This window comes from Ursus maritimus, unplaced genomic scaffold (genome assembly GCF_017311325.1).
Source record: "Ursus maritimus isolate PB19 unplaced genomic scaffold, ASM1731132v1 scaffold_13, whole genome shotgun sequence".
NCBI lineage: Eukaryota > Metazoa > Chordata > Mammalia > Carnivora > Ursidae > Ursus > Ursus maritimus.
In genome coordinates, this window is record NW_024423675.1 from 20,436,719 (window position 1) to 20,457,861 (window position 21,143).

The 21,143-nt window shown below is 45.6% G+C and overlaps 2 protein-coding genes across 4 annotated transcripts in view; one reads left to right on the plus strand and one right to left on the minus strand.

Moving 5' to 3' along the window:
• Positions 1-17,946, minus strand: part of PPIL6 (peptidylprolyl isomerase like 6) — a 33,539-nt gene extending 15,593 nt beyond the window's left edge. Inside the window, exons 1-6 of one of the 2 annotated variants that reach the window (XM_008706255.2) lie at positions 17,467-17,946; positions 13,666-13,761; positions 10,502-10,690; positions 6,962-7,024; positions 6,689-6,836; positions 1,288-1,344 (exon numbers count right to left, since the gene is read on the minus strand). In XM_008706255.2, the coding sequence (XP_008704477.2) occupies positions 1,288-1,344; positions 6,689-6,836; positions 6,962-7,024; positions 10,502-10,690; positions 13,666-13,761; positions 17,467-17,601 (688 nt within the window). In that variant the 5' untranslated portion in view covers positions 17,602-17,946. The remainder of the gene's footprint in view (positions 1-1,287; positions 1,345-6,688; positions 6,837-6,961; positions 7,025-10,501; positions 10,691-13,665; positions 13,762-17,466) is intronic. The other variant, XM_040627620.1, reaches the window with a different exon arrangement.
• Positions 17,947-18,090: 144 nt separating this feature from the next.
• On the plus strand, positions 18,091-21,029 carry SMPD2 (sphingomyelin phosphodiesterase 2). Of its 2 annotated transcripts, XM_040627619.1 has the most exons (10): positions 18,091-18,252; positions 18,471-18,567; positions 18,686-18,762; positions 19,101-19,194; positions 19,347-19,436; positions 19,672-19,754; positions 19,884-20,016; positions 20,108-20,212; positions 20,370-20,523; positions 20,624-21,029. In XM_040627619.1, the coding sequence occupies exons 1-10, from the start codon at positions 18,203-18,205 to the stop codon at positions 21,010-21,012; spliced, it is 1,272 nt and encodes a 423-aa protein (XP_040483553.1). In that variant the 5' UTR covers positions 18,091-18,202; the 3' UTR covers positions 21,013-21,029. The 2 variants fall into 2 exon arrangements, with proteins under 2 accessions (XP_040483553.1, XP_040483552.1); XM_040627618.1 differs by having other exon boundaries at positions 19,672-20,016.
• The last annotated feature ends 114 nt before the right edge of the window (positions 21,030-21,143 follow it).

Below are 21,143 nucleotides of genomic sequence, written 5' to 3' on the forward strand. Positions count from 1 at the left end.
CACCAACAATGTAGGAGGGATCCCCTTTCTCCACATCCTCTCCAACAATTGTTTCTTGCCTTGTCTATTTTTGCCATTCTTCTAGTTTATTTCTGAAATGTTCTTTTACTGCTAATTCTTGCCTAGTTCTGCAACCTCTGTCTAAGTTTTTCTAATTCTGTCTTATGAGTTCGTTCCTGTCTTGTGTCATATTCTCAGTGTCTTCTGGCTCATTCTGAAGTTGGTACAGTTTTGGTCTGTTGTTGTGAGCATGTCTTTCTAGTGTACTTTTGTGATCTGTGGTGATGTTACTCTGCTCTTTATTCTCTTTTACTTCTAAGAACCGTGAAACTTTTTGTTGCCTGTTTTTATGTAAAATTAGGTTTCCTAGGTGTTTAGAAGGAGGTGTGGCTTAAGAAGGAAGGTCCCTTTTCTGACTTCACAAGCTCCCTCTTGTGTTGTTTTCATGTAGTGTTCGACAATATGACAACTTGTTTTCTGAGATTTCCTGGCTTTGTCCCCATTCCCTCTTTGTCACTGATGCCCTTCTATCCTGCATAACTGTGATTCCATTCACAGCAACACCTCCTCATTGTGGGCCTGTCCTGGAAGAGTGCCCTTCCAGATCAGTTTCAAGAGTTCAGAGAGGTTAGGCAGCTCCAGCCTCAAACCTTACCAGGGAACCCTTGCACTCCCCACTGTTGGCTCTTTTCGGGTTCTGCTATTCTCAAGTCCACCAGATGTGCAGCTTTCTCCCACACAGATGCAGACACCATGCAGATTTCATAGCTATAGGTAGTTTGTCCTCATCTGTTTGTACTGAGAATTCATTTAGATACCTTGTCACCTAGTTTTGTTGTAAATGTCATCCACAGGTTTTTAGTTTTTCCGTCTACTTATACGGTCTGTTTTTATGTTGGAATTTCAAAAAATTCAAAAACTATGCCATCATCATGACCGCATTTTCCCAGGATCCCCAATACAGTCTTAATGGGATGATTATCAAAGTACCAAATTCTGGGTATGAGCGTGGCAAATTACAAGCCTTAAAAATATACAATTCCCTTGGACCCTACAATACTAATTCTAGAAATTCAGCCTAAAGGAATAATATAATTAGGTAAGTGAAAAAATGTGTATACAAAGCAGTTCTGGACTGGACTGGGGTGCCTTCCCCCCATCCCATTTTTAACTCCCACTTTCAGTGTGTTATCCCAAACACCATCCTATTCGAAGTTGTGAATTGTCCAGTCTTGTTAGATTTGACTTATCAGCTGATAGAGACTAACAGAATTTAAAGACACATACCTTCAAATGTTGGTCCATAAATCGACTCTCCATCATCTCCTTTTCCTTCTACTATATCTGAGAAATAACAATAAACAAACATTAGAATTTTGAGACTAGAAAAGAGTATGGTAATGGCCAGGGGAAAATGCTTTAAATTATGATTCCACTGATATCAATGACTAGAGTAAGTTATAAGATATGTAATTGTTCAATATCTAAACTGTGAAAATATTACTATAGTGATTTCACTTGTATTTTGTAAGCACTTTAACATTCATGATCCCATTTTTTCCTCTGATAATAACTCTTTGAAGTGGGCTAAATTATAATGCAGAACCTTTGAAATGATGAAGTATTAAATTATAATTGTGATCACAATTTATTTATTTATTTATTTATTTATTTATTTATTTATTTGACAGAGAGAGGCAGCGAGAGAGGGAACACAAGCAGGGGCAGAGGGAGAGGGAGAAGCAGGCTTCCCGCTGAGCAGGGAGCCCGATGCGGGGCTCGATCCAAGAACGCTGGGATCATGACCTGAGCCAAAGGCAGAGGCTTAACGACTGAGCCACCCAGGTGCCCCAGTGGGCACAATTTAAAGGAAGAGTCTTCATATAAATTCTGCTTGCCTCACAAGTTATTCCATAGTCCATCCTGTTTTTTAGGAAAATGGAAAGACCAAACTGAGAGAATGAAATAGGAACAGTGAGGTCTTTTTAGAGGAGGAATAAAAATAGATGCTATAAAAAGAATCAGTGTTCAAATTTTCATTCCTTGGAACCCCAGAGTGATAATTCATTTATTTAGCCAGGTTTTGGAACAGAAGTTCCCTTATAATGTAATGAGGTGGAGATTTTTTAAGAAAGTATTTATCATGTCCCATTTTGCATTATCTCCATTATACACATACTTGGACTCGGGCAGTGCGCCTACTGTAAACATCTCCATGCACAAGTGACTGCTTCTCTGTCCACAGGTGAAAGGGAAACAAAGCTGACTACTGGAAATAGCGGACTCTGGTGGGAATAAGGGTCTCTAAGCTCTGTACCCCCAGCCTCCCCATCAGCACCTCTTTACTTCTTTTCCTCTCTCGTTCACCCTCCTTGAGTACAGCGTACAATATATCTCTGTTGAAAGACTGTGCCAGGGACGCCTGGATGGCTTAGTCATTAAGCGTCTGCCTTCGGCTCAGGGCGTGATCCCGGCATTCTGGGATCGAGCCCCACATCGGGCTCCTCCGATGGGAGCCTGCTTCTTCCTCTCCCACTCCCCCTGCCTGTGTTCCCTCTCTCACTGGCTGTCTCTCTCTCTCTGTCAAATAAATAAAAACTCTTTAAAAGAAAAGAAAGACTGTGCCATTTTAACTCAGCGTGAGTGAGTTACCTATAATATAAGTGCACGGTTTAAAGAAATCAGATGCAACAGCAAGCATGCGGAGAGAAGTTATTCAGGACAGGCATGTAGCATTTAAATTCCATTCACAGACTGGCTCCGAAGTTAGTCATTAAGCCTGAAGTCTTCAAGCCTACTCTGCCCGATACTCCCCATGTGATTCACCCCAGGAGCCCTGGGCATCTCCTGGAGCACACTGCAATGGCTGAAGGCTAAATCCGGAAATGGGGAAGTCGAAGGTCCTCCAGCACCAATTCCTTCCGATCCTGGAGTTCGCTTTACTCAGACAAATCTGCCTGTGGTTCGCCACCCCTACTGACTCACTTCAACATCGGTGATACTCCTTTGCCCTATCTCTCCAACCCCCACCATTCTCTTGCCCTTTGCTTCACATTTCCCGGGGAAATAGTTTATATTGACCCCATTTCAATCAGTACTTGAACTCAGCCTTATATATCTGATGTTATTTCTGTACTTCCCACGACAAGTTCTGCAATGCAGAGTAGTGGTTCAAAGTAAACTTTAGAATCAGATGACTTTGATTTCAATCTTGATGTTAGTTACCTTTTCCGAGCCTGTTTCCTCATCTGTATGGACAGGAATAATGTTAAGTGCTCGCAGGTAATAGAAATCACCCTCTACCGACAGCACTTAGTGCAGCACGGGGCAGAGCGCGTGCTCGCTCGCGGGTGGCCATCGTCAGCACTGCGCGCTGAGGGAATGCGTCTTCTCCTTACCACCGTCGTCACCATCGTTAGATTGATGATGATGATGATGACAAGATGTATTAAACTCTATCTCAAGAGGTCCTTCGGAAGGCAGCAGGCCTTGTGGGAGCCACAGACAGAGAATCCCACCAAAGTGGCTTCACGACTTGATCTCTTCTTTCATTTTGTACTTTAGAAATGAGTAGAATGTATGTTTCCTGTTTATCTGTTCATTTATTCATTCATCCTTTCAACAATATTTTTTAAGCACTTACTGTATACCAGGCACTGTTCTGGAGCCTGGGGATATAACAGTGAACAAAATAGATAAAATCCTGTACCTTCATGGAACTTATTTATAGTCTAATGAAGAGAAACAGACACTAAACAGATCCGCCAGGAAATACGTAATTGTATATCCAGTGATGACAAGTGCTATGAACCCAAAATAAAATATTTTATTTTAAAAATAACAATTAGGGGATAGGAGAGCAGCAGGGAAGGGGGTAAGGAGACCTGTGTGAATAGGAAAGGGGCAGTTTTAAATAGGATGGTCAGGTAAGTCTTGCTGAGATGAACTCTGGGCAAAAATCCAGATTAGATATCTGAAGCAAGGGGATATCTGAGGCATAGCTGGGTAGAGTGTGTCCCACGCGGAGGAAACGACAAAAGACCTCAAGCACACGTATGCTTGATGTGCTTAGGAAACAACAAGGAGGCCAGTGTATGGAGCAGAGGGAGGGGAGATGTCAGAGGATGAGGTGAGGCTAGGGTAGTGTAGACCGTGTAGGCCCTGCTGGTCCCATCAGGCAACCAGTAGTGCTGGGAGGCATCCTAAGGCACCGCATAAAACCACATTAACCATATTCCAGAATTTTCCCCACAGCCCTGTGTGAATCTGGTATCTGAAGGGAGAACATTTATAGAGCTTGGTACTTCCAATATACCAAGTCACTGAATCCTGAATCCTTTCCACATCCTGTGATATTATAATTTTCCCCATGTTATGATTAAGAAACGGATTCAGAGATGCTAAGTGCTTACATACTAAGTGGTACAACTGGTATATATCAGTTGGGTTTGAATCTAGTAATCAGCATTTTTTCCTAAAGTGTCCTTAACCTTGCTGCTTCATTATTTGAAATCATGACCCAAGATCTGTGCATTGTACTACTTGGAAATTTTATTTCAAATAAGTAAACAAACAAGTACTATGACCTACTTTTCCCAAATATTGCTCTGGGGCTCTGGAAGGGGAGGTATACCTCTAACCAAACGCCAAAAATAAAAAAGAACGTAGCATCTGAGAGCCCAGCACATAATAGTCAACATTGAACTAAGTTTCAGGAGACCCTGATATTGGCCCCCTTGAGGATGGTTTTATACCAACAAATACTTGAAAACAATCGAAATGTTCACCAATGGGGAATTAATTACAGTTGACCTTTGAACAATGCAGGGGTTGGGGTGCCAACCCCTGCACAGTTGAAAAGCCCAGTATAACTTTTAACTCCCCCCAAATTTAACTATTCATAGTCTACAGTTGACCAGAAGCCTTACTAGTAACATAAACAGTCAACACATATTTTGTGTGTTATAAGTATTATATGCTGCACACTTACAATAAAGGAAGCTAGAGAAAAGAAAATGTTATTAAGAAAATTATAAGGAAGGGGTACCTGGGTGGCACAGTCAGTTAAGCATCCAACTTTTGGTTTTGGTTCAGGTTATGATCTCGGCGTCATGAAATCGAGCCCTACGTGGGGCTCTGCATTCAGCACAGTCTCCTTGAGACTTTCTCCCCCTCTCCCTCTGCTCCTACCCCACAGGTGTGCTCTCTCGCTCAAATAAATAAATAAATAAATAAATAAATAAATAAATAAATCTTTAAAAGGAAAAGGGACGCTTGGGTGGCTCAGTCGTTTAAGCATCTCCCTTTGGCTCAGGTCACAATCCCAGGGTCTTGAGATTGAGTCCCGCATCCGGCTTCCCGCTCAGCGGGGAGCCTGCTTCTCTCTCTACCCTTCTCCCTGCTCATGCTCTCTCTCTCTCACTCTGAAAGAAAGAAAGAAAGAAAGAAAGAAAGAAAGAAAGAAAGAGAAAGAAAGAAAGAAGAAAGAAAGAAAGAAAAGAAAAAGAAAATCATATGGAAGAGGAAATACATTTACAGTACTGCACTGTAAAAAATCAGTGGGTCCACAGTTCAAACTCCTTATTGTTCAAGGGCCAACTATAAGTTGGTAGAGCAATATATGAAAAACTAGGCACACCCTAAAAATTGTACATGTTTATGTTTATTGACATAGGAAAACATACCATATATGTATATGAAGTGGGAAAATAATGAGTTTAGATAACACTAGAGTGATATGATCTCATTTTTGGAGAAACTGAGGGAAAACTGAAAAAAATCAGAAAACTGATTTTCATACAAATGCCCGGATTAAATCTACATATTTCTTATCAGCCTCAGAATGTTCCGGAATGTTGAAAAATAATTAAGCATTATTAATTTAAGCCTCTGCATATTTCATCAAGTTCAAACAAATCTCCTAAGCCAATTATTTTTAAATTGCTGCCTGATTGTTCCCTATGGGTCACCTCCCAAAAGGCCTTGAAATTTAATTTTGTGTTGTTAGAGGCCTAGTCTGTGTGAATGCAAAGGACTGACCTGAAAAGAAAGCAAAAATGAAGAACAAAATGCTTTGGCTCTTACTTTTACACTGTCACAATGTAACATCTTTGGTGAGAAATAAGTTGTTTTCAATTCTTACCTTTAGAATGTCTCTTTAGGTACTGTATTTTCTAGGTACTCCTATTTATTTAGGTGAGCATATTTTTTTTTTAGAGGTGGGGAGAGCGGGAGAGAATCTTCAGCAGGCTCCACACTGGGCATGGAGCCTGATGCGGGGCTCGATGACTCAGGGGCTCGATCTCACAGCGCTGAGAGCATGACCTGAACCGAAATCAAGAGTTGGGTGCTCAACCAACCTAACCACCCAGGTGCCCCCTATTTAGATGAACATTTAAAATTATATTTTGATATAAAAAATGGTGTCTTCCTATCTTATATTGCTTTTTAATCTGGAATATTCTGGGTAACAAAACTTTAAATTTGTTTATTTCAAAATTTATGACATTTTTAAAAAGAGTATGAATATCTTAATCATTCGGCCATATAAAATATCCTTTCAATATATATATAATATTTAGAATAAATATATCTAATTCTACATGCATTTCACAAAGGTAGAGAAACAAAATCCTGGACATTCTGATTTGACGTTACAATTAAGTTGCATTTAAGATTTTAAACTTACCTCCTCCTTGTATCCAACCATTTCGTACTACTCGATGAAAAATTGAACCTACGTAATGTAGCTTGATGCCACTTTGAGAATAGCCTGCTTTTCCTGTGCAGAGGACTTGAAAGTTCCTACATGTTTTGGGACATGCATCACAGTAGAGCTACAAATAAAAATACAAGGTTTAAAAGATTAAATATTTAATATTTTGACAGTTACAGATTCCTACTGCCACCTCCCACTTATTAAAAAAATAACAAAAATAAATAAGAACAAAAAGCCTCTCACCTCAAAAACCAGTCTTCCAATTGGATAAAAATCAATAGAAATGTCCAAGAACACAAAAGCATGCTATTAAAATTAGGAAGAAAAAGATAATGCAGGTCAGTGTCTTGGAATAAAGTTTTAGAAATGACCAAAAATACCACAGAATAATGTTTTCAGTGATAAGATTTCAAAAGCAAGGACGCCTGGGTGGTTCAGTCAGTTAAGCGTCTGCCTTCAGCTCAGCTCATGATCCCAGGGTCCTGAGATCCAGTCCGTGTCATGCTTCTAACTCAGCAGGGAGCCTGCTTCTCCCTCTGCCTGCAGCTCCCCCTGCTTGTGCGCTCTCTCTCTCTCTCTAACAAATAATTTAAAAAATATATATTTCAAAAGCATTAACAGTAGATGATGTAACAGCAAAGTTAAATGAATGACTTACAGAAGTTTGTTTCATTTTAGTATATCAAGTCTTTCCAACCTTTTTAAATAACACACTCTTTAAAACGCTTTAGTAGTGAAGCTTTGACTAACCTTAACCAGCGCGCCAGACGGAGAACACACGGCTAGATACCCCCTACATTGCAAGCTAGGTGTGGAAAGGAACACTAGTCGGTCCCTTTGGGAAAAGAAACAGACTGGGAATTTTCTGTTCTGAGTAATTTTGGGTAACATGTGAGTGCCATGGATTTGGTTACCATATGTTCTGGATATTGAGACATAGTGCCGATTAGCTGCCCAGAGCCAGGCCACGTCCTTTCCGAGTGGGAAAGCAAGGACACCGTATCCATAGGAGGTATGGGACCAGGGGAAGGGAAGAGAATATGCTGTGCTTTCGTGTCATTTCAGTCTTGCTCTCATGCTCCCAGATGCCCCCAGCTCTTGTTTTCATTTGGCAGCCTTTCTGGCAGGGACAGCTAACATTTGTGTGATCTCGTCTAGCTCTACAAAGGGACATCCAAAATGCAAACACGGCCTCCGTCATGGTAGCATTCATTTGGGGAGCACAGCACATCCAATGGGATACACTTCAAACCTTGGGCACCATTCTCATACATAAGTTGCCACCTGATTTAACAAGCTACATAACTTGCCCTGCCCTATTTCTTAAGAATCTAGGAAACACAAATGAAATCACTTTTACGGTATCACTGTCGCTACCTTATGTCACTTAAGCCTTTTCTTTTTAATTAAGAGACTGTAATAATACTGTGTTATCTGACATCTGGGAATGAAGTATTATGTCCATAGTATTTATGATTAACTTTTGTGTGCCTCTCAGCTTCTGTACTACAAGTTCTGAATTATAAAAGAATAGTATAACTTTATTATAAGAGGCATAATATAGTAAACATCATGGGCTTGGGCGAAAAAGAGGATATACTGGAAATCATGATTCATTTATGAAATGGGTAAGTCCGTTCAGGCATCATTAAACTTTCCTCTGTGTCAATATATTATCTTTATGCAGTTGTCAAGAGTAGAAAATTCTAACAATTCTAATGAAAGAGCAAATAAGCACAACACAAGGTAATGTCACCTAGCAGCCAAATATGCAAACATAATTATCTGGTATATCATTGCAACCCAGAAGTAAACAAGTCCCGGCAGCAAGAAAAATCTAGCCTCTGCACAAAAAAAAAAACGTAAGGATTTTCCCTGGGATCCAGGTCTTCCCTCCTCACAGCCATTAATTCAGGCTGTCATCATCTCTAGGCCACACTACTATATTAGTGTTCCAAGTGGTCACCCGGCCACCAGGCTTTCCCTACTCCGCCCTGTTTTTGCACAGCCCTAAAACTTTTTCCAAAAAAGCAAAGATTATGTCACACTCTTTATGAAAAGTTCTGTTGGCTCTGCTTCCTTCTAGGAAAAAAGGTAACTCCTTAGTTCACAATGCAGTTCAGAATGGACTAAGTTCAGCCTTTCTTTAGTGGATCTGTTTGGTGTTTTCCTCCCCTTCCTTAACATCTGGGGATGTTTCCTATTTGGGGAACTCTCCACGGGACCCACCACCCTCTAAAGACCCTAAAGGGGCCAGATTCTCCCTCCCTCACTCTGTGAGAGCCAGGGTGTGGGGATATGACTTGGGCTGGATTAGTCAGGTGCTCCTGCCTGGGACCTTGGATCTCCAGGGTGCAAAGATACCAGTTAAGTAATTCTCAGTGAAGGTGGCAATGTGAACCCAGGGCCAGCGGGCACCCATGGCAGTGTCCTAGCTGCACATTTCTGGGATGTGACTCTTGCCACGTTTTCCTACTGCCAGGCCTCCCTTGGTTCCCACCTGCTTTCCAAAACCTGGTTCTCCAGCTTTCCTGTCAATTGTGAGGTTACCAATATCCTTTCAATGCATACCTTTTCTCCTTAAGTTAATCAGAGTAGCTTGGTACTGTTGGTGACTATACTCCCATTTTCCCAGCCTCATTTCCTGTTAATTTGGGTCTCCTTGCTGTCCCCTGCCCCTCCCTGAATACGCCATGCACTTTTAGACCCTTGTCCTTTTGGGAATTAACTGCTGTGAACATTACATTCCTCCCCATACCCCAGAATTTCTAGTATTTTCCAAGTGCATTGTTTATTCAACCAGACATTCACTGAGTTCATACTATGTTTCAGATTCTGTTCAAGGCAGTTAACAGCTAAATGAGGATGAAGGAACAAAGGTCTTTGCCTTTTTACAGCTGAAATCCTAGTACTGGGTCTTTCTGTGGGCACGGGCCACTATAAGCATGAAATGATTTTCAGCATATGGCTCTTGTTGCTATAACAAGTTTCTGAGCAAAACTACGAAGTACTTTTACCTCTATTGCCATTCCACCCTAACGCCTGTCTCTCACTCTCCTGGACCTCAAGCTTCAGGACTGTCCATTGGAAACCTCCCCAGGGCCTTAGCTTGTCTGGTCCTGCTCTTGCCAACTATGTGTCATGCTTTAAAAGGTCACCTTTTGGGGCGCCCGAGTGGCTCAGTCAGTTAAGTGTCTGCCTTCGGCTCAGGTCATGATCCCGGGGTCCTGGGATCGAGCCCCACATTGCGCTCCCTGCTTAGTGGGGAGTCTGCTTCTCCCTCTCCCTCTGCCCCTCCTCACCCCGCACTTGTGCTCTTTCTCTCTCAAATAAAATCTTTAAAATGTCACCTTTCTTCTCAAACTTTCCATTTTCTTAGTGCAGTACCTCTCATTTAGATGTTAGAAAGTACTAATTAAAAATTTTCATGTTAAGGGTGAATGGATGATAAGCTCGAACTTCTCTGAAGCAGGGGGAGGGCTCTTTATGTTTTCAAATGGTTAATTAATGCATATAAATCTCTAATGGGGAGTAGAAATGTTTGAACAGGGATGCTCTCCCCCTGTGCATTCTGCCTGCTCTGAGGTCTGCGTGCTTTGCACACTGTTTAGCCAAATCCTGCAACATTATATATAATCCTTTGCAACTGGATTATAGGCCATTGAGAACTTAAAACCTAGCCTTCTGTTTATATTCCTTTGTTAGGATATCAGTAATTAATGCTGAATCAATATAAATAATCAAAGATTCCACTATTTTTCTTTAAAAACTAGTGTAACTTGCCTTGATGTCTGTTAAGAATTTAGCAGAATAATCCACAGTAAGTGCCTCATAAAGTTCAGGGGGCTTAAAATCAACTACATCCCACATCTTGTGAGCCCATTTCTGAAGATCAAATGCATCACCTAGGAGCCGATCGTTAACAAAACACATCACATAGGAAGAATATTCCCAGATTTCATTCTTGAGTTCCTATAAAGGAAAAGGATAAAAAAAAAAAAACCTGTATTGTGAGTGGGAAAAAAATCAACCTTGCTATAAACCCACAAGCCAGAGCTCGGGATAGACTCTAACCGAATCTTAAAGAAAATGAATTTTTTTGCCATCTTTTAGAATTTTACTCTCAAATAGAATTTAAGAACATTTTTAAGACTCTGACATCACTGAAAGCAAAGAATGACCTTAAAAGTAATACTAAAAATGGTACAGTCATTGAAAATAGACCGTGATCTGGTAATAAAAATCTGTGTGTATAGCATACGTGTTATGTTAACTTGAAAACAAAATGCAGTCTCTGGCTTCATTTCTGAAGTACGTTTTACTGGGTGTATACTTGGAAAGGCTAGGGGTTCTGAGTAATACATGGTTTTCAGTGCCAAGGATGGAAAGAATGCTTTTCTGAGGGAGTGGGGTCAGGGAAAGGAAATGCCTCCCTGGGGGCCAGCAGGGACTTCTGGCGCACCCAGGTGTAAGGAGGGAGAGAACTCACCTTTGTCAACACTTTTAAGTCTAAGCCCCTTAAAATGAAGTGCATTCATGTGTTTATCCAAACACTAACAGTCAACCTCCCAAATCCCAGCGTGTGACCATGAGTAATGCCCCTTTGGAAGATAGATCTGGTTTATTATGACCCAGGGCCAGTCCTGGCAAAAGTATGAATAATTTGGGACACTGTTCTCAAACCTTAGCAGGCAAGCAGAATTACAGGGTCCTGAGCCCCACCCGAGTTTCTGATTCCAGAATGGGGCCTGAGAATGTGCATGTCAAACAACATCTCAGGAGATGCTGACATTGCTGGTCTGGAGACCACACTCGGGGAAACGCTGGTTTGGGGACCAGTTTGTCTTCAGCCTGCCAGTCTGCCGCACTCCCAGCTCTTCTCCCAGATTTCAGGTCCCACTCCAAGGCCTGTATCAAAACCCGGTTCGAGGAAAAGAATGAACTTCTTCATGCTAAACTATAAATCACTGATAAAGCCTGTGCGTCATAGTCCCTAAACTGTTGAGATTTATCAATGTTACCACATTTTGTAGAATGCAAAACTTTTAAAGGGGCTATTTATCTACCTGGGTATGGCTAACGTGGAAATTTATTTAGCCTGGTGGGAGAAATGCAGTAGGACGTACACTTTACTCAGAGGCTAATGATGCAGAGGCCTCATGCTTGTGTGTCCTCTGCCGTGAGGAGGCCTTCTCACATGCCTCAAGATAGTCGCCTGGACCCAGTGGTTGCTGGGGCTTTCCAGCACTGAGACATAAGATGTTGACTTTTTTGGAGGGGAGAGAAAGGCCTTTCCAAAGGCCCAGAAGCCACCACTCACGGGTGGCGTTACATTCTGCTGAAACTTAAGGCCAGCCCAGACCTCACCTCAGATGTGCTAAGAAGCACTACATATGACACAAGGTACGATGCTTACATTGAGGAAGGACAAAAACTGCCCTGAAACAAGAAAAGGATAAAATGACAAGTGTCCAAGAAATGAGGGTGAGAAAAGGAAGAAAGAAAGGATAGGGAATAAAGAATAGGTGGAAAGAAGCAGCAGTGATTACCCAGAAAGCCTCATTCAGGCCCCATGAGAAAAGCAGAAGGAAGAGAACACAGAACATCCCAAGGTCAGGAACCCAGGCTGAGATGGCGGGAAACTGTGGAATGGAATCCACACCAGTCTTTAAGAATCCAGCGGGAATCTGTGAGAGGAATGGGTGTAGACCACAAAGCATGAGATCATGGCTCCCCTGTAGTTGGAAAGCATGAGACTGGTAGGCAGTGTAAGTAGTTTGGTGATAAAAATGAAGAAAAACATATTTTTTTAAGGTAACCAGCTGTCCTTTGTGTAGGACTGTACCAGCTTTAACATTGAAATTCTTGCTCCCAGGAAACCCCTCAGAACCAGGCAAAGCAGGACCACTGGTCACCCTAGTTGTTGTAAGGATTGTAGTTAATATATACATAAGTCAAGAGAATAGCGTCTGGCATATAATAAGTGCCCCGTGTAGGTGTTTGCTACTATTCTCTAAATTCCAGTAAGAATGTTCTATGGCTCTGAAAATGGTATGAGACTCAACAAATGTATTGTGCACTCAGTCCAGCACTCACGTGACTGCACAGGGCCGTGGTACCGTACGGCAGCACTATCTATAGGGTAACCACAGGGTCACAGGACATCCTCGTGCAACCACTGCTCTGGTCAGGGGAAATGGGATTTCATCAGCCACTGGGGAGATGGGCTGGGGCAGGGAAACCAGGACTGGGACCTTACGGTTCTGGGCCAGGGATGGCAAGCAAGAAGTATACCCCATTCCTGCCTCACCCCAACGTGAGGATGAGGTATGGCTGGGCCAGGATGCCACCTTAGAACTCTTCCTATCACATGTTCTAGGCAGCATTACCAAATGATCAGGGTTGGCACCCAAGAGGAAGCCCATCTCCTGTCTCTAGGCAGGCTCTGCTAGCCCTGGGGCCTGAGGTTCTCCAAGGATGCTGTTCGTGGGGAGAGGGAAGAGAGGAAGCTTTAATTAGGACAAGGCGGCCCTGTGGGAGTTTGGTGCCTGCCATCACAGCTCCCTAGGCCACAAGCCCCGCCCCTGTGTCTGTCCTGTAGACCACCAAGACTTTCCAAAGTAAGGACCACGAGTGCCAAGGTGTCAGAGGAAGTGTGAGTGAGCGGTGTGCAGGGAGAGCGGGCTAACCGGCGGGGGTAAATCGCAGCATTGAGAATCTAAAACTTACCTTTATCACATGTCTTCCGAAAGAAAATCCTGTAAATGTTTTACTTTTTTTTAAAGTCAGCCTGGTAAAACGATTGAAATGATTTAGGAAAAGTATATAATTTAGAGAAATCAAATCTAGTTGCTCGAAAATCACTACTCCAGTTTTTCCAAAACAATGCATAGGTGAATAACTGAGGCAAAACTTTGCTCACTTCCCACACCCCAAATATCCTTTACCCTTTTTTTCTCCTGTAGATATCGGTCCCATGCAAATTCTTGAAGAGGGACTATTATAGGGTCTTCAAATTTGGTTGGATAATTACTCTTCAGAGTCTAGGTTTCAAAATAGAATAATTATTTTAGAATAAGTTCTCTTTTAAGGTAGAAATCATTTCCCCCATTATTTATGGGGGTTCAGGAGGTTTTATACAGTGCATACCCAGGCCATACAATCTGGCTTAGATGACCCCTTCTTGCTCCCAGAGGCCCCTGTGCTTACCTCCATGAAGCCACTCCCCAGCTCATCCTGGGGCTCTGGCTTTATTTGTCTCTCATTTCTAGAGTATAAGCTCTTTGAGGGCCAAGACTATGTGCTAGTTTTCCTGTCCTCCCACTGGCCTCAACGTCGGGCACATGGTGGACCATCCACACATAGCAAATGAACAAATACATTTTGTGATTTGCCACGTTCTTTTAGGACCAGTTTTTCCCTAAATTGAACTCTTGCTAAACTTCAGTGGATCTACAGATACTTTTTTTTAATGAAAAGAAGATGTTACTTTATTTTTTTAACTACAGTGTTTTATTGGTTTCGGGTGTACAATATAGTGATTCAGCAATTCCATACATCACCTGGTGCTCATCAGGACAAATGCCCTCCTTAATCTCCATCCCCTGCTTCACCCATCCCCCCACCCACCTACCTCCACAGATACTTCTAACTAAAATAAATATTACTTTAATTTATTGATATGTGGAGAATGACCAAAAGGATACTGGTATGGTTACACCCCTCGGGAAAAAGTGAAGTAAATACTGAGTATGTTTAGGTTTAGATATTGAGGAAATTTTGGTTTAACGTACATTATTTTGTCTATACGAGTCAGAGAAAATTCTTACTGGTTAACAGTCCCTGTCAAAAAAAAAGTTTTGATTCCTGGTATGTTACATTTTGCCTCCTGGGCAAGCAAGAGAAGGCAGGTGAGGCACTAAGAGGCCCCACCTTTCTGAGTGTGGCTGAGGAGATGTATCCAACAGGGACAAGTGACCACTGGCTGCGGCACTGGGCACCTTCTCCGCTACGGACGGAGCTCAGCAGTCCGACTGTGGCCTAAAAGAGGACGCTGGCCTGGCATGCTTCATCAGGGATGGATATTCCAAGAGGGAGAAAGCCAGGGCGTGAGTGTATCCTGCCCTTGGGACCAGGGGGAGCCGGAGAGGGCAATAGCAGTTCGGTCATTTGCTTCTTAGACTCCTGCCCAACCAACAGATGATGATGTGTCCTTTGTGTCGCAGTGGCAGTGCCCGTGCTCAGTTTGAGGCAATTGTGTTTCTAACTGGGGGACCATCTGGAATAACTAACAAGCCCAACAGTTTTCAAATTAAGCATACTTCATCATACTTTCCTCATGATTTAGTGTCTAGAATGGACTATAGCCAAATTACAATCTATGTAATACTTACTCTTCACAAACCTAAATCTCTCACAATAAATGAGGTATTCAGGATTGCTCACCAAATGATTATGTTGAGAAATTATTCAAAGCCATATCGTTTATTAAGGTCGAACTAACTCGGTTTACACTCCTAGGTTTTTCATATTCAAATAGAGCTACAGTAGGCAAAAGCTTAAGAAGGGGAAAATTAATATTACTAATATAGCAAAGACGCTGGGTTTTTGACTTAGCTTGCTCTACAACAGGGGCTGGCAAACTGTGGCCAGTGGGCCAAATCTGCCTGTTTTTGTAAGACTTGAAAGCTAAGAAGAATTTTTAGATTTTAAGCACCTGGGGAAAAAAAATCATCTCCTGTGTCATGTGAAATTATATGCAAGTCATATTTCAGTATTTATAATTAAGTTTTATTGGAAAACCACCATTCATTTACATATATTCTGTGGCCACTTTTGTACAAGGACATAGTCAAGTAGTCATGACTGAGAGCCTGAGGCCTATGGCCCTGAAGGCCTAATAATTTAACATGTAGGCTTTACAGAAAAAAATTCCCAACACCTTCTCTACAGTGTAGAGTAGGCACAAAAAACAGGTGCCTTCAGAAAAGGAGCTAAAGAAAAACAAGGGAGGGGCGCCTGGGTGGCTCAGTTGTTAAGCGTCTGTCTTTGGCTCAGGTCATGATCCCAGAGCTCTGGGATGGAGCCCTGCATCGGGCTCCCTGCTCCACTGGGAGCCTGCTTCTTCCTGTCCCACTCCCCCTGCTTGTGTTCCCTCTCGCTGGCTGTCTCTATCTCTGTCAAATAAATACATAAAATCTGAAAAAAAAAAAAAAAGGAAAGAAAGAAAGAGAGAGAGAGAGAGAAAGAAAAAGAAAAAGGGAAAGGGAAAAAAATTCCTTAAATTAAATACAACTTGAGCCATGAACTTTATAGATCCCATCAGCCCAGCTAACAGCCCATAATTTCTCCTTATTTTGATGACCCATGTATCGTTTTCACAGATTTACTGCTTGTTCTCTTCCTCTTGTAAACTTTACCTGTTTCACAAATTAGTTACTGTGAAACTGAGTAAAGGAAACCTTACTTAAAACGGAGTGGTGAGGCCAGAAGGGGGAGCTCTCGTTCCTCAATTGCAGAGCCCAGCGGGCCAGGGAGAGACAAACCTTGTATTCCCAACAGGAGTAAGTCTGTTTTACTCTTCCAACAGAAGGAAGGGAGAATGTCTCCTAGCTCAGCAACAAACGCGGCCAGTAACATAATCAGCCAGTGAGAAACTATCACCACCCTGAACTCTCTCACTTTCTATCAGTGGAGTTTTCTTCAGAGCAGCCCCTCGCAGCTTCCTCCTTTTCTCTATAATGTTCCTGTCCTTTGATCTCCCAGATGGCCTTTGGTTTGCCATAGCTTCTGTGTCCCAAATTGCAATTCCTGTTCTATTCTCAAATAAACCCATTTTGCTGGTAAAGTAACTAGCTGCTTTACTTTTAAGGTCGACAGTTACTATTTCTTCGTTTGATATAATTACAAACTTTAACTGTGGACTTAGAGCAGGCAAGAAGGCAGGAATTGCTTAAGATTTCTTCTATTTGAGAACATTTTGTGTCAGGTATCCAGCTGAATACTTTGGGAGATACGAACATGGACAGGGCATGGTCCTACAGACTGGTGGGGTTTTGAAGGAGAGAATTTTGGCATAATCTTAACAGTAGCATTCCCGGAGCATATTCCCGAAAGATATGCTGAATTCTCCATTTCTCCGGCATTTGGGTAGTATGTGCTGTACCATTGCTGACCTGGCCAAGTTCTTCCAGTTGCTTAAAGTGTTTTTCCTTTTATATCGTTCCATGTGTTTACAAAGAAATACCGGATTCTCCAAAGCACTTGTGGATCATTTGTTGAGAAATCCCTTAAGCACCTAATTCGACTGGAATGCAGTAAATGCTAAAGAAAATGTAAAGGGGGGGGGGGCAAAAAACTTCCCAAATGAAGTTTCCAAAAATCACTTGGGGAGGGAGTTCGTAACAAAACAAAAAACAATCTGTAGTTATATGGTATCATTTCCTCTAAACATTTTTCCATGAATATTTAAGATCCATAATGCAAATAAAAATTGATGTGGGAATAAAATATGTGGGTATCTAGAGGGGGGAATTACCCTTCTTCACCCAGCAAGATTCTGAACTTTCCTTCGCTCCGATCCCGCTTTAAAGGTAGCCCTTCTCGAAGTGGAACGTTCCCCCGACCTGACCCTGGCCCCTGCGAGGTACAGACTAAGCCTGCCCGGCCGGGACACATCCCTACCTCCCGGAACACCGAACCCTGTCACCAGGAGGCGCCGCCCGTACGTGTGGTTTTCTCGCGGTTACCTCAGCAGCGCTCTTCGCAATCTGAAAGCTGGAGCTTTTGAAGAGCCCCACCACCTTCACCTGCAGCGGCTGCTCAGGCGGCGACCGCGAGCGGCACGGGGCCGACCTTGGCTGGCAGTGCTGCGGGCTCGCCATGGCGGCACTGGGGGACTGCTCGGAGCACAAACACTGCGCGTCGCCAGGGCAACTGCGCGGCCCCGCCCCCGTCCCCAGCTGGGAGGAAGGACGCGAGGGGGCCCGCGGCGACGGCCCGGTCTTCTCTCAACTTTGTGCCTGTTGCTGGTGAGCCGGGCGAGAGGCGGGAGAGGGCGCGCGGGCGGTCGGGGCCGGAGCTTCTGCGAAAAGGAACGGGGAGCTCCGCCGGAGCCCCGCGTGCCTCGGCCCGGCTGGCAGCCCGCCCGAACCCTCTCTGGTATTCCCCCTACAGGGACGTCGCGCGCGGCCCTCGCCTCCCGGCAGCGCCTGTTTCGCAGCAGATCGCCTTTCCGGGTTGGCGGGCAGCCGGTGGGGGTGAGGGGCGGCAGGGGGCCGGTTGCCCGGGTAACGCGGAGTCGGACCCGGGCCCAGGGCGGGAGTCGCGCGGGCTAGGAGGCCTGGGCCTTCCGGGGAGCCCGGGGGCGGGGCCGACCACCTGTGCGCACCGCCCCGGGAGGCGGGGCCGCCCGCCCACACCGCTTCTCGCCGCGGCCGTCGCCGGGGAGGCCGCACCGTCCCGCGCCCGCCGAGCGTGCTCGCCATGAAGCCCAACTTCTCTCTGCGACTGAGGCTCTTTAACCTCAACTGCTGGTGAGAGCAACCGCGGGGTGGGTCCGGGGCCACAGCTCCATTCGCACCCGCAGCCGGAGGAAGGAGGCGTCCCTCACATCCGGGCCACGGCGCGACCCTGCCCTCCAGTCTCCGGGGACGGGGGGCACCCGCACCTCCAGGCCCACAGCGGCCCCAGCCCCGGCGGTGCACCGAGAGCGCCTCCAGCCATCACCTTCCCCGGCCCTTCTCGTCCTCAGGGGCATTCCCTACCTGAGCAAGCACCGGGCCGACCGCATGAAGCGCCTGGGAGACTTTCTGAACATGGAGAGCTTCGACCTAGCTCTCCTGGAAGAGGTGGGCAGTGTGGCGCTGGCGTGGAGCCCCGCCTGGGACGGGGTGGGGGGCGGCTGGGGGAGCAGGAGGGGACTTGGCCCGGGGGCGGGCCGGCAGGCATCCTCACCTCTTCGCTCAGGTGTGGAGTGAGCAGGACTTCCAGTACCTGAGACAGAAGCTGTCGCCCACCTACCCAGCGGCACACTACTTCAGGAGGTGAGAAGCCTAACCGGTCTGGACGCCTGTTCTCAGATCGGGAAGCTCTCGGTCCTACCAGCCCTTCCCTGTCCTGCCTGCACCCTCCTCTTCTCCCCCAGAGTCCTCTCCTCTGGGTGTGGAACCAGGAAGATTCTCGCTCTTCAGCCCATCCCACCCTTATCAAGTCACTTTGTATCATCCCACAAAGGCTGTTGCTTTGAGCTTTACTCTGGTGCTGATCTCAGCAACAGACAGAAAACAAGTAGCTGATACAAGCTGGAAGATGAGGGAGGGGAACAAGCCTGGGGTATTTCTCTTCCTGCCTTTCTGACTATTAATCAGGACTTGGTTTGCAGTGGTGTCATTGGCAGTGGCCTTTGCGTCTTCTCCAAACATCCTATCCAAGAATTCACCCAGCACGTCTATACCCTCAATGGGTACCCCTACATGGTAAGCCTAATCTCAGATTTCTTTCATCTCCCTCCCCCCCCCGCACCCCCCCACTAACACATGGTATAGAGGAGGCAGCCTTCCTTGGGCTGCAGGGGATGGGCAGAAAGAGGGTAGCTGTGCCCTGAGTTCCTGCTCCCTCCTGCCTGCAGATCCACCATGGAGACTGGTTCTGTGGGAAGGCTGTGGGGCTGCTAGTGCTCCATCTGGGTGGACTGGTGCTCAATGCCTACGTGACCCATGTGAGTGAAGCCGGCAGGGCTGGGATAGGTGGCCTGCCCCTGGGAGGGAGAGATGGGACTCCTCTAGTTGGGCTGCCTGAGGGTGAGGTTGGGGGCAGGATCTCCTAAGGTTAGTGGGCAAAGTTTGCCCATTTTTTAATCAAGTATGATGCCAAGTGACAGACACAAGCATGATTTAGACCCTCAGAGAGGGACCGTCAGTCTCATCTGCTATAACCTCACCTGTCTCGCTCAGCTCCATGCCGAGTACAGTCGACAGAAGGACATCTACCTAACACATCGTGTGGCCCAAGCTTGGGAACTGGCCCAGTTCATCCAGTGTGTGAGCCTGGGCTTGACAGGGGAAGTGGGATGGGGTCAGGGGTTGAGGGGTGGCCAGGTCCCCACTTATAGGAGGGCAGAGCTGGTCAGGGAAGAACGCCTGCCTCACCAACCTGGTTCCCCCAGCCACACATCCAAGAAGGCCGATGTGGTTCTGTTGTGTGGGGACCTCAACTTGCACCCGAAGGACCTTGGCTGCCGCCTGCTGAAGGAGTGGACAGGGCTGCATGATGCTTACCTTGAGACCCGGGACTTCAAGGTGAGGACCCGCCTGATTATTTCCATGCCTACACCCCTAGCTTCTCTTCTCTTTCTCCCCCATGGCTAGCATGAACCACCTATTCACCTAGGGCTCTGAGGAAGGCTGTACCATGGTACCTGAGAACTGCTACGTCAACCAGCGGGAGCTAGAGCCGTTTCCGTTCGGCATCCGCATTGACTATGTGCTATATAAGGTCAGCGTGCCCCCCCAGTGTGTCTTCACCCACCGTGTCTGTTTTTCACCAGCTTGTGCTGATCTTAAGTCCAGCTAGTCTTGTCTTAGATCACTGATGGCTGGACAATGGCAAGAGGCCCTCAAAGATGTTTCTTTCTGGCCCTGACTTTTCCTAGGCGGTTTCTGGCTTCTACATCTCCTGTAAGACTCTTAGAACCACTACAGGCCGTGATCCTCACAGTGGCACCCCCCTCTCTGATCATGAGGCCCTGATGGCCACTCTGTGTGTGAGACACAGCCCCCCTCAGCATATCCCCAGCCCTAGTCATGGTAAGTCACCCCCACCCTTTCCTTGGCTCCCTCCCCACCACAAATAAGCCCCTCCACTCTGACCCTCTCTCTCCTACCCCACTGCCCTGCCTTATTCTAGGACCAGCAGAAAGGTCACCGTTGACCAGTATATTAAAGGAGGCCTGGACAGAGCTGGACCTGGGCGTGGCTCAAGCTCGCTGGTGGGCCACCTTCGCTGGCTACGTGATCGGTCTCGGGCTGCTTCTCCTGGCCTTGCTGTGCGCCTTGGCAGCTGGAGGAGGGGTCAGGGAAGTTGCCATACTACTCTGGACTCCCAGTGTAGGACTGTTGCTGGGGGCGGGGGCCGTCTACCTCTTCCACATGCAGGAGGCCAAGGGCTTATCTAGGGCCCGGGCTGAGCTCCAGCATGTGCTGGGAAGGGCAAGGGAAGCCCAGGATCTGGGCCCAGAGTCTCAACCAGCCCTGCCTCTGGGGCAGCAGGAGGGGGATGGAACTGAGGAACAATAAAGCTCGACACTTTTGTGGCTCTGCCTTTTCCTTGTAGAGGCAGTGATCGGGGCCAAGGGTCATTGTGACTGTCATAATATAGATGCTCAGGCTCCTACATGTCTACCCTCCCTGCACCCCTCTACCTCCCA